Source organism: Elaeis guineensis, chromosome 7, assembly GCF_000442705.2.
Source record: "Elaeis guineensis isolate ETL-2024a chromosome 7, EG11, whole genome shotgun sequence".
Classification (NCBI taxonomy): Eukaryota; Viridiplantae; Streptophyta; class Magnoliopsida; order Arecales; family Arecaceae; genus Elaeis; species Elaeis guineensis.
Window position 1 is genome coordinate 96,013,464 of NC_025999.2, and position 12,826 is coordinate 96,026,289.

Here is a 12,826-nt window from a genome sequence, read left to right on the forward strand (position 1 = left end):
ATATTTTGTAAAAATGCTACAACTTTATTTTTTATTTTATTTTTTGGGATATGGCTTTTTTGTCTCCATCTCCATACAATACTCTCCATCAGATAAGTGCTTTTAGTTTATTATTTTAGGGTGCATTTGGTTAGCCATTAAAAAAATATTTTTTTATTTTTTAATTTTTAAAAAGTAAAAGTCAAAAGAAAATGTTTGATAGTACCATGAAAAGCAAAAAGCAAAATCAAAATAATCAAAATAATTACTTTATATGCCAAGCAAAAATTTTTTACTTTCCGAAACTTACTTTTCTATTTTTTTTGCTTCCTCACATCTAAAATGCCAAATCAAAAAGTAAAGAGTCCGAACTCTTCTCCCTCGTCGAGTTCTTCACCTCCCCACCCTCTTCTCCCTCCCTTCCCGAACCTTTTTCCCTTGTCGAGCTCTTCACCTGCCATTCCCAAACGTTGCTTTTTACTTTATAGCAACGTAGTTACCAAATATACTTTTTGATTTTTTTGTTTTTACTCAATAGTAAAAATAAAAAAATAAAATATATTTTTTAAAAATTTAAAATTAAAAATAAAAAAATGTAGCCAAATGCACCCTTAGTGGAATTTCAAGTTTTAGCAAATCAGTGTAGATCTGGTTTGCAAGTGCAATTAAGGGATGTCGATAGCCTATTTACGTTCCTACTCTCAGCAACGAGTAGTTTCAACGGCTGAAGCCCAGATGAGTTGCTTTGTTTCCTACTAAGTTTATGAATTTCGCTACTGGGCCTACTCTATTGGGTCGGGCTTGAATCTGAGCTAGCGTTCTTTCGGAGGGCAGAAAACAGTAGATTATAAAAATAAAATGTGAGCCAAGAAACAACAGAACAAATACTGGTATAACAGGTCAGATTTAAGACGGATTCAATGGACAAGTTCCATGCTTAAACCCCATAAAATATTCAACTTTACTCAGACTGATGGTCCAAGTGAGATGGTATTTTACCATAAGGCTGCAGGGGAAATCATCAAACAATTAAACTAGTGTCTCCACATAATCTGAGCGGCAAAAAAAAAAAAAAAAAAAAAAAAAGGAGCTTTATGAGGTTATAATGTTTTAAGGGAGAGACCTCGAAATATAAACAGAAATGCATATACATTCTGTTGAAATTGATTTAGCCCAGATGGAAGCTTTTTTGGACATCTGAAAGCTCACAGGATCTTGTGGAATGAGATCAGTGGAACTTCTGGACCTGGCATATAACAGTCAGATGACCAGAAAGCATAAAGAAATACCATGCCATTGAGAATTTGGAGAGACATAGGAACACCTATAAACCTCATCACTTGCGTATCAACTTTTAGCACTAGGTCATCATGCACCTGATCAGAGCACAGAGCAATGTACAGCCATGTTATGCATTAGATGAGTCCAAATGTTAACTAGGTCCCAATGAATTGGACAATACATAACACATCATATATTATATGCCTCCGTAAGGGCCCTTCTCTCACCAACCTATCATGCAGATACTGCAATGAGATTGACCAAATGAAGCTCTAGCAACATGGCTGTATATGCCTATCCACATTTATGCATTGTTAGGCTTGAATACAAATTTCTAAGAGGGAGAGCTAAAATAAGTCGGGAATATATACTCTACAAAGGAAAACTGCGATGTCCTAAACAGAGGATGTAGATTTAAACTTCCGACTCTCAATTATAAATTAGTCGTTTATCTAAGAATCTTCAAGCATTGGTTAGGGGGAAGGGGCTACGATCTAACTAAAACGGACATGAGAATTTTTGCTACAAAAGGAAATCCAGGTCGTTGCTTTCCAAAGATTACCGATATTTACCCTGCTCTATTGCAGGATTAGAATTTCTAGCTCGCTTCGGGAGGAGAAATTTGAGATTAAATATCCTTTATAAAGCAAGAGAAAGGGAAAATATAGGATGTTATGTGTAACTATCTGTTACCAATAAGAGCATTGTAGCTATTAAGTGAACAGGATGGAAATATATCTAAAAGAATGTCCGTTGTTGATTACACCAAATCTCCCATTTTGAGTTCATAATGTTCAGTCCAATGACAAGGATTGTAATTCAAACCTGGAACTTGGAAAGGAAATAAGAGTGATTCATATACGGGGTGCAACAGTGGATCCAGTTATCGAAAATTAGAAAGTCGTGATTATGACAGATCGTACAGTGCGGACAAACATGACACAAAAACAGAACTCTCATGTTACATGGAACGAGCTAATGGAGTTCTTGATAGCACAATGTACAGATCTATGTTCCTTTTTTTTTTTTTTAGGGGAAATGGAGGAAGCCGCACTCGGGTCGCGCGTCCGGGCCGAGCGTGATGCGAGTCCCCGCGCGCGCCGATCGCCCGTTGGGGCCGCCCGAGTCCCGCGCCCCGCTCACAAGGGACGCACGTCCTGACCATGCCCGTTTGCAATGCGCGGTTCTATGCCTGAACGAGCGCATGAGCCTTCTTGCAAAGGTTACGGTAGTCTTAACGCTCCAACATATTAAAGCGTGTAAGCTCTAAAATAAATGTTAGCGGTTAGAATTAAAGATAGAAAATATATTTAAGGTCCATTTGATTGGGATATATTAGATTATAAAGTAATTTGATAATTTTTTAAAATTATTTATCTAAAAAATGATTATAGAAAAAATAATTTTTATTATATTAGGTTGGTGAAAAAATTACTCCAAAAAATGATATTAAAAAAAATTTATTACATTTGATTGGAGATAAATCTACGTAAGAATATGGTCAAATTTACAAATATACCCTTCAACATAAAATAATTTTTAATACTAGGATAGAATTATCATCTCCAATTAATTTTTATGTAATGACTATAATCACATAGCCCTTTACATAATAGCATCTCCATCTTATTTTTTTTACAAAAGTTTTTTATTGAATAAATTTAGAAAATATCTAAATAAATTCAATAATTATATATGCAGCTTTATTGGGGATATTTTTGTTATGTCTGGATTACTGTCGCTTGAAAATTTATCAAATACCAATATTTTCATGGTATTTATTTTACCTTCTCTCTCCGAAAAATAAGCATGGGGCTCATTAACTTTTTTATCATTTCTTTCTTCTCTTTTTTATACCAAATATGATTATCTAATATAAAAATTATTTTTTTATGCTAGATCACCTCCAACCAAATGGCTCCTTAGTATATTTCCATAGGCAAACAACTTGCAAAATGATACAGCACCATCTTTTAATATTGGAAAATTTTGTTGGAAGTCCATTGATCAGAATAAGCAGCTCATTTCCTTTGGCAATCACAGAATGAATGATTACCATAGTGATCTTGATTATGCCAGCAGCAGAACCCTAGGAAAGAGCCATCTGATTCTTTCAAATCATAGAAAGCACAATTAAAGTGCAAAGTAGATGCCCTTCTCCTACCTGACAAAGGGAGTTTACCGTTTTCTTACCAAAGAAAAAAAAGGGAGTTTACCGTTTGCCCCTGACCTTTAGGCTTCTATTAGCAATTTCCAAACTTTATTTTTGATAGAAAGCATTTGTGCCCATCAAATTACAATTGCGAGGAATTGTGTTAGCATGTGTTTAATCCTACACAGCTATTTCCTTGGTAAATTTTGGGTATCTATGTAATACCAAGAAACTCAAATAACACATTCTAGCTTATCATTTTAGATGAAGCCCTGGATTGTTGTTAGTGGCATCAAAGCGAATCTAGCTCATGACCCATTTGGACTAGAGGATACTACACTTGTTGATCGTAGTACTTGTGATTAATTTCGTGATATTTATGATTGAATTTGAATTCTTAGTTTAGCGAAAGCTTTAGACTTAAATGGGAGAAAGGGAGAATGTGATAATTTGTGCGGATGCATGTTTAATCCCATATTACTTATCTACTAGGTACATCTTAGATATTTATACAAAGTCAAAAAATCCAAATAACACTATCTAGCCATCTTTTTTTTTGGATAAAATCCAAAGTTATTACATAAATGGTTATATATAACAGTATCATATTCTTTAGTTTTAAAGAACAAAACATAAAATCCAATCTGAGAGGAGATTATCACAAGATTTCAGTGGATTGGATTCTATATTTTAGTGTGCTTTTGTGAATCAATACACTACTTAAACATGTTTGGTTATGGATGTTTGATTGGGGTGTAGAGAAATGCTTTGTGCACCGCGGGCGGCGCAGCTCGTGTGATTGGCTCATGCATGGGGTCGGGCGCAGTGTAGGAAAAAATATTTTTTTTCGCTGGCCCAATGCAAAAGCCAATCATCACAAGTGATGCGCGCGGAGTTGCACCGCCTGTGGTGCACAAAGTATTTCTCTTGGGTGTAATTGATGAAAGTCACTCCAAGCTTCATAAGGTAGGCCTTGGCCACATATTTGGCCCGTGTCCAATTTCTTCACCTACCTTATTTCTGTGCTTCTCCTTAATATGTGCTAAGTTTTTTTTAATAGAAGCGCTTGAAATCGGACCAAAAAAACCTTTAGGAAAGTAACTTTTTTTAAGATAAATAGGAGAGAGACCCAAGTCTTTCATGAGTGCAACCATGGGAATAAGCAAAAATCAAGGAACTAAAAGAAGAGGAAGAAAGATAATCAAAGAGAGATAGGTGAGAGGAGAGATAGGTGAGAGGCCAGCATGCAAGTTGTTGCCATAATATGACAGCAAGAAAATCTGTAAAAGATTTTTCTTCCTATTAAAAAAACTTAGCATATATTAAGAAGAGCAATCAGCTCCTCTCATAATATGATAGTAAGAAAATTTGTAGAGAATTTTTCTCTTTATTAAAAAAAATTTAGCATATATTAAGGGGAGCAATCAGCCCCTCTCATAATATGAGAGCAAAAAAATCTGCAGAGGATTTTTTTCTCTTTTAATTGATTCTTCTCCTAGATTAGTCAACTATAATTAGAATTCAATTTATTGTTTTTAGGCATTAATCTCTCCTTGTATTATATATATATTTGAATCAATATCAAATGTTGTCTGAGTATGCTTTATTGTTATACATATATTCTCTTCTTCATCCCGATAGATGAAAGATGAAAGCTAATTTTGTCCCTAAAGTGACTTTGTGGGCATTTTGCAAAGTGGCTGCTCCACTCTTTTCTTCTTTTCACAAGGCCCCCTTTCTTTTTCCATCTTCATACTTTCCTCTCCATCGGGTAAGTGCTTTTAGTTCATTATTTTTGTGTAATTTTCAGTTTTAGCAACATTAGTGTAGATCTGGTTTGCAAGTGCAACTAAGGGATAGCGATGACCTATTTACAGTCCTATTGTCGACAACGAAAAATTGCAACAGTTGAAGCCCAGATGAGGTGCCTTGTTTTAGTCTATGCATTTGGCTACCGAGCCTGTTCTATCGGGCTGGGCTTGAATCTGAGTTACCAGTCTTTCAAAAGGGTGGAAAACAGTAGATTATAAAAAATAAAATTTGAGCCAAGAAAAAACTCAATGAATACTGATATAATATGTCAAATTTAGGACGGATTTGGCACTAATATTCAAGTTTAGTTTCATGCTTTTTGTATGTATGTGTCTTTTGACCACTCAATACATATGCTAGATCTCTAAATTATTTGGTGTATAAGCAATTAGAGGTAGTGTTATATCTAATGATTTGAATTATTAATATCAGCTATTGTTCCATTAGGATTGGCTATGCCACTTTAATTAAATTTGATCAACCAAATTTAATTTAGATCCAATTAATCCTTACTAGACAATAAAAGTCCAATATCAATAATCCAACCATTGGATGTGATTTATAATTTCTATATTGCTTACACACTAAAGTTCATATAATTTGAAAACCCTTAATCGATGCATTAAGCGGTCAAAAAATGAATATTTTGATCAGATTTTGTACCTCAGCAATAAGTATGAGAAGGATCCATGAGCTTTCAATTAGCAAATTATTGATATTGATCATTAACATATAGCAGCAAAACTTTGAGTTGGTGTTCTCAAATTATGATAGTTAAGTGGTTCAATAAAAAAATTTATCATGTTGTGTTGAAATCAGAGGTATGAAGAGGCCCATCTGGTCAGAAAACAAAATTTTCTTTCTTGCCAAGAGAATATGGGATACTTTGTAACAATTTTAGAAGCTCCAAATGCCCCTTTGTAATCGAAAGCACACCAAATGGTCTTGATCCTATACTTCTCTACCCTTCACCTAATATGTCACATCACGATAAGATGTAGAAAACATTTAAATATGGTAGGAAGGACATCTCCCACATGCAGTAGGAGCTTGACAGCTCGAAATACAAAGCTAACTAAATCAACCAAAAATCTCACACTGTTGAAAGGAGAGATTCAGCACTAATCGTTAAGAAGCATTTAGAACTACGGCCCTAATGCTTTGGGTCCGTAACGCAGGCGGCATTCAGGGAGCTTATGTGGAAGAGATGAGCAGAGGGGAGCAGCGTGGACGGACATGAGAGGAGTTTTGAGTTCAAGCATTTGATCTAACACGAACCCTGCCAAAAGATGTGCTTCTTAATTTGCTTCAAAACAGAACATGTAATTAATCTTTTCCATTTTCCGTAATTAATCTTTCCCGTTCTCAAGTAAAAATTTTTAACTTTTTTCATTATAGGAATATAGTGAAATAGTTTATTACTAATGGGTGTTCGTGGACGTTCCATTCATGTCCCACTGCAGAAACATATCTACACATAATAGCAGCAGTAGGAGGTGGGAAACCACTTCAAAGCGACCTCTTTCTTTTTCTTCGTTCTTGCAAATTTGACATCAATGCGCTTTTATTTTTTTCGTTTTGGTTCAATTTGTCCCAAGACCATTGTCCATGCCGGCATATGTACAACTCCAGTTAACAAGACACTACCAAGCCTAGCCTAGCACGAGGGGATGTTCTTCTTTTGTTTTAAGAAAAAGAAAATCCACGGGTTAAGAAAATCCATCTTCCTCACATGCACCTCACGTGCCTAAAAACTATTCCTTTAATGAATACTTTTGATTCTCCTTTCTAACAAGGAATTTACTCAACAAAATATGAGGTTCATATGTTACGTTTCTTTTCTACCAAGGAATTTTCTTGGTTTCAAGAAGTTATACAACAAAAATAGAACACTGGATGATCATCAAGGCAATCCGGAATGCATTGTGTGGCATGGGGAACTGCCAACAAGGCAAGCCGTTTCTATCCAATTTTTTCCTCATATAGCTCTAAACAAAATTGTTCACTAGGTGATTTTGGCATTACTTGGCAGTTGGCACGCACCGCTCAGATATGACACTTTGAAAGCAACGGAGTTGATAGCAGGAATGGATACAATTTTGGTGGAGCCCAACTGCTTGATCATTTAAAAGAATTTAACCCTACCAAGTCATGTACTTAGACAGACCAATCTTGTCACAGAAAACAAAGACTTGCGCTCTCATTCACAGGCCTTGTAACAATGGATGTTAAAATATGGTTGTCTATTATTTTTTGAAGAGTGGTCATACGGTGAAGGAAAATGTAACAAAGAAGTTACACCCTATACATGTCAACAGGTACAAATCGCCCATGAGGAGGAATGAAAATGTCTCGCTGCATCTATATATATCACTTATCTTGCATAGGAATTATGAGTTATGTTAGCATCTCTCTCCCTCTCATGGGTCCAGTGACAAAAATCACATTTAGCAACCGTGTAATGCATATACAGATGTACGCCACCTGTCTGCATGGTGAGACCTCTTATGAGAACAATTTCTAACGTTAAAAGATTAGGAGATTCGCCTAAGCATTTTGGCTAGGAAGCGTTTCCCCCTTCACGATTTAACATAAAGCAAAGATGGGCCAGTTAGATTTTTATTTTTGTTTTTTTCCTCTAAATTGAGCCAAATAAATTGCAGCGTGTTGACACTAGAAAGCTACTTGGATCTTACCACCGGAAGATGTTCAGATTTTTTAGGAAGGAAAAGAAAAATGTTGAGACAAGATAAGGCAGATCCACGCCGATGCACGGGTTTAAAGATTAGGGACTTGAAAGGAGCACGGACGATACTGCTCTAGTTACACCAAAATAACTTAGAAAAAGTTACACAGCTCATGTGCTACTCTCTCATTGCTCTCATTTTAGTTGGCACCATACTAGAGAGTCAAAAGATCAACACATCAGCTATAGTTGATAGGGAAACGCCAATAACGTCATGGTTGGCATGTCAGCTGTCTATCTTTGAGATTGGTGAGTTTAACTTTGAGTTGGCTAATGTGTCGCCCATCCAAACATGCACTGGCTTTTGTGGTGCACATGTCTCGGATCCCAGCTCAAATGGATACCGTATTTTTAACATGTGATCCCTCCTTAGATCCATAAATATATAATGACGAGGGATTGTGGACCAGCTTTCTAATTGCCGGTTCCTCCACCATCCAGCAGCGTACCCCGTGTACGCTTTTAGAAAGACCGGAAATTAACAAAAATTGCAGCCCATGTGCGTGTTTCGCTACGGTGGGATCCATATAGAGACCAGTCATCAAGTTCTCCAACAAATAATTAGTGTGGAGGGAATTTGAGCTTGCAATCTCTAGCAAAGTCGAACGCTTATACCATGTCGAGTAACCAATTTACCCAAAAAATTGGCTAAGAAATGATTAAGATTTTGTATCAAACTCAATAGTAACTTTGTCTGTAGGATCTTGTGTTATGCTGGCACTGCTCGTTTACCACTTCAGATAACCCGCGCCATCCGACGCTCCAAGCCATCCACAGACAGCAGCGATCGTGGGACCAAGGAAGCCGACCAGCAAATAATTGGATCTCGGGCAACATAATGCTTGCCACGTAACGCTCCATCCACAAACAGCAGCAATCGTGAGAGCAAGGGCAGCCGGGCAGCAAAATAATTGGACCTCGGGCAGTATAATGCTAGCTTGTCGTTCTTATTCTCGGTGAGCCTGGCCCTGGACTATAAATCCTTCCCAGGACTGCCGTTCTATGTGCACCAGCTTCTCTTCCTTCTCAGCTTTAGTGTTCAGCTATTGGTTTCCTCATCCATGGCTCGCTTCCTAGGCTTTCTTTCTTTCTTTTTGGTGAGCATAACAGCTACGGTTTCTTAGCTATCTGTTCCATTCTTCTCTATTTCGTAAAATTCTTACTTCATCTATGGCGTTCTAATCCATGGAACATCATTTTGTTTCAGCTTGCAGTTGGAGCATGTCGTGCTGCTTTGCCTGCAGATCTCTACTGGAACTCAGTCTTGCCCAACACTCCCATGCCAAGTGCCATCAGCGATGCGATACGTCCTGGTCTCGATCTCTCATAATTCTTTTGATAGTAGAATTGTCATTGACAAGAGGCTCGATGAAATAATAAGCCTAAGACCCTAGCTCAACATAATTTCAGCTGAGATCAAGAAATGTCTAACTCAAGCCTAACCTGACTAGCTAACTCCTTTATATTTTTTTTGAAGAAAGCTAACTCCTTTATATTTAAATTTATAAAACTTAGATCTATTTATTAGTTAGTAAAAGTATATTATTCTATTTATTAGTTAGTAAAAGTATATTATTTCCTAGCTAATTGTGTCATACCACTATCAATCTACCAATTTAATTATGGAATGTTTATCTACAATTGTGTCCTAGAACAGAAATATGGAAGCAGCGCTCAAAACAACTAATAATTAACAGTTGAGATTATTCGGAATAATATATTTGGAGAGAAGGGAAATGGATTATACCAGCCCTTAAATTAACTGCCATTTATTCGTTTGGAGGAAACAATTAGGCTAAAAGCCTTATCCCTTTCATCAAGTAAATGAAAGTACAGCAGCAAAACATCGCTTACGCACAAAAGACAGATACCAGACAAAAGGAGACAAGAGAAGAAAAGAAACAGGGGAGATAGTACTAATTACGAAGTGTCAAACAATATCGACCATATTTTAAGGAGGCTCAATCTTCGACTTAACAGCATCCAAGCATTGATAAGTCCAGTCTCAAGCAAAAAGAGAATAGAATTCAGCATATCCGCTTCACTATCAATATGATGGTTGAAAAGCCTGCACTTTCTGCAACCACGAAACATTACATACCATAACCATCCCAATCGCCACTCCTTTTTAATTATGGAGAGAAAGACCGATCGAACCATATTTGGTGAACAGAAATACAAGTTTCTCCAATATTTATTCTTTCTGAAAACAAAACATATCTGCCATTAAATTAATCAGTAGAGCAGGTTATGTTTCATTTAATTTTTATTCCCTGTTGTGTCTATTTCAGATTTGCTCATACCTCTTTGGTCCATGTTCTTTTCTTCTTGCGTTATGCATGGGACGGACTCAAAATTAAATGGCCATCGACCTGCAAATTTTGGCTAAATTAAAAGTCTTTTTCGGTTAAATAAAAGTCAAGCCAGGGAAGGAAATCAGCACTTTCCCTTTAAAAATAAAAAATAAAAAATAAAATCTGGGTACCTCATACTCTTGACCAACCATCTAATCAAGTCGTTCACGAGCAGCTCAATCTCAGCTGAAATCTAGTTTAGCTGAGCTCAAATTTGCACCAATTATACTCCTACTTGACAATTTCTACGTACTAACTGCATGCAGATGTGATGGCTAATATGAAGACCGCTGCTACAGAGGCCCAAGTCCAAGAAGACCCTGCGGCCGCGCTCTTCTTCATAGAGAAGGACTTGCGCCCCGGAGCCAGGATGACGTTGCACTTCACCCGAACCACCTCGGCCGCCACCTTTCTTCCTCGCAAAGCAGCTGACTCCATCCCTTTCTCCTCCGCCAAGCTCCCGGCGGTCCTTGCCCGCCTCTCCATCGATCCCAACTCCAACAAAGCCCAGGCGATGAAGAAGACCCTCCACGAGTGCGAGGAGCCGGCCATCGACGGAGAGACCAAGCTTTGCGCCACCTCCCTCGAGTCCATGGTGGAATTCAGCACGTCGAGCCTCGGGACTCGCGAAGTCCGGGCCCTGTCGACGACGGTGGAGAAGGAGAGCACACCGAAGCAGGAGTACACCGTCGCCAGCGTACAGAAGGTGGCCGGGCCTACTCTGGTGGCCTGCCATGCCGAGAACTATGAGTATGCCGTGTTCCTCTGCCACACCACCGACGCTCGGGCATACACGGTGTCGATGGTGGGGAGGGACGGGACGAAGGTGGAGGCGGTGGCCGCATGCCATGCCGATGCTGCAGCGCTCAGCCCGAAGGCCTTCGAGGTGCTCAAGGTGAAGCCCGGCACTGTTCCGGTCTGCCACTTCCTGCCCCAGAATGACCTCGTCTGGGGCCCCAACAAGTAGAGAATGGATTCCTTTGGGTCGATGGAGCTTTGGTGGCCTGCACAAAGCTTCTGCCGTGTATATCCATGGCTGGCCTAGTCTACTCCAGTATTGCCCGTGCGTGCTTTGTCTAGCTAGTGTAATATAATGGGGCCGCTGTCCAGGTAGGGGTGCCTTCCCGATGATGTGCTGATGTAAGCCCCTAATAATAAACCACTCTATCCTCTCATAAATCTCGTGCTTGCCCAGCTACTGTTTTTATTTTGAGAACCAGGATTGGAGGAAGTCTGCCAAAATTTTGGATGAGAACAGGATCACTGGTACCCAACGCCCTAAACATATGGAAGAAATCATCTCTCCCCTACGGTGCGCGCGATGCACCGCATGTCGTGCTGCATCACACTGGCCATCCATTGCATGATTGACAGTCAGCAAACAACGTGAATCATGTAGATGCACAATCTGTGCTCATACGTGTCATTTGCTGACCATGCATCATGTGATGACAATCGGCGTGATGCATGACAGCATGAGGTGATCCGCACTGCATATAGAACTGGTATAGTGGAAGCCATAAATTTGCAATGTTGACCCAGAAAGTAACAATCTTAAAAGAGTGAACATGAATAATCAAGTATCTATATATGCATGTAGGAAACGGGAGCATAGTTAAGAATGAAGAAGTTTTTATTTCATCAAAAAAAAAAAAAAAAAAAAAAAAAAAAGGAAGAAAGTTTTATTACTAATCACAGAAGACTAAAAATTTATCTCTCATTGACTCTTAGTTTTTGACTATATGGTCTAATAATCAAATTAATCCACAAAAACCACATAAACAACAAGTAGCGTACTGATCCTGATGCAACAGTGTTGAACAAAGTGAGAATAAAATGCCCATCATGAGATTAGAACTTAAATTGAGTGATCATCTTACACCTGCATGATTCTATTAGGCTTTTGAATAGAAATTAATGCAGATAATCTGTTATATGTTTCACTGTTATTGCACTTTAGAAGAAGGAAACAGCACAGCCAAAACATTGTCGGCCTTGATCCCAACAAGCATTATAACAAGAAAACGGAGGAAAGATTAATTGAATCAATTAATCTCAAGTCCTAAAGTGGGAACGGCTACAGATATTAATTTGATCCAACTGAATTTGAAGTCCATTTTCTTCTTTGACTGAGTTCAATTCCTTTTGTAAAATTGAACTCAAGATATACTTGAATCTCTCCAATTATGTGCTATGGTAGGCCATGCAGAACACAGTTTGACCCACATATTGAAAGGTAAGCAAGGAGGAAGTGAGACACTTCCCCCTTGTGAGTAATATTATATCTTAGTTGTAGTTACGGTCTGATGGGTTGTACAGTTTTTATACAAAGTTTTTGTCCCGTTGTAGTGGGTGTAAGACGTAAAAGAAGCTGCATGTGGATGTCCTATCAAAGAGAGGAATCCTGCCCTTGGGAACAGAGAAAGTAGGAGATGTGTTACTCGTTATCCTTTGGTTCCCGACGACCCCTGGGTACAGTCGAGATGTCGAAATGAAAGTCCT

At 38.3% G+C, this 12,826-nt stretch overlaps 1 protein-coding gene across 1 annotated transcript; it reads left to right on the forward strand.

The window, feature by feature from the left end:
- The first annotated feature begins 8,909 nt into the window (after positions 1–8,909).
- LOC105048273 (BURP domain-containing protein 6) lies at positions 8,910–11,503 on the forward strand. The gene is made up of 3 exons (XM_010927537.3): positions 8,910–9,067; positions 9,178–9,283; positions 10,591–11,503. Exons 1-3 carry the CDS (start codon positions 9,032–9,034, stop codon positions 11,289–11,291), a joined length of 843 nt encoding a protein of 280 aa, XP_010925839.1. The 5' UTR covers positions 8,910–9,031; the 3' UTR covers positions 11,292–11,503.
- Positions 11,504–12,826: the final 1,323 nt, after the last annotated feature.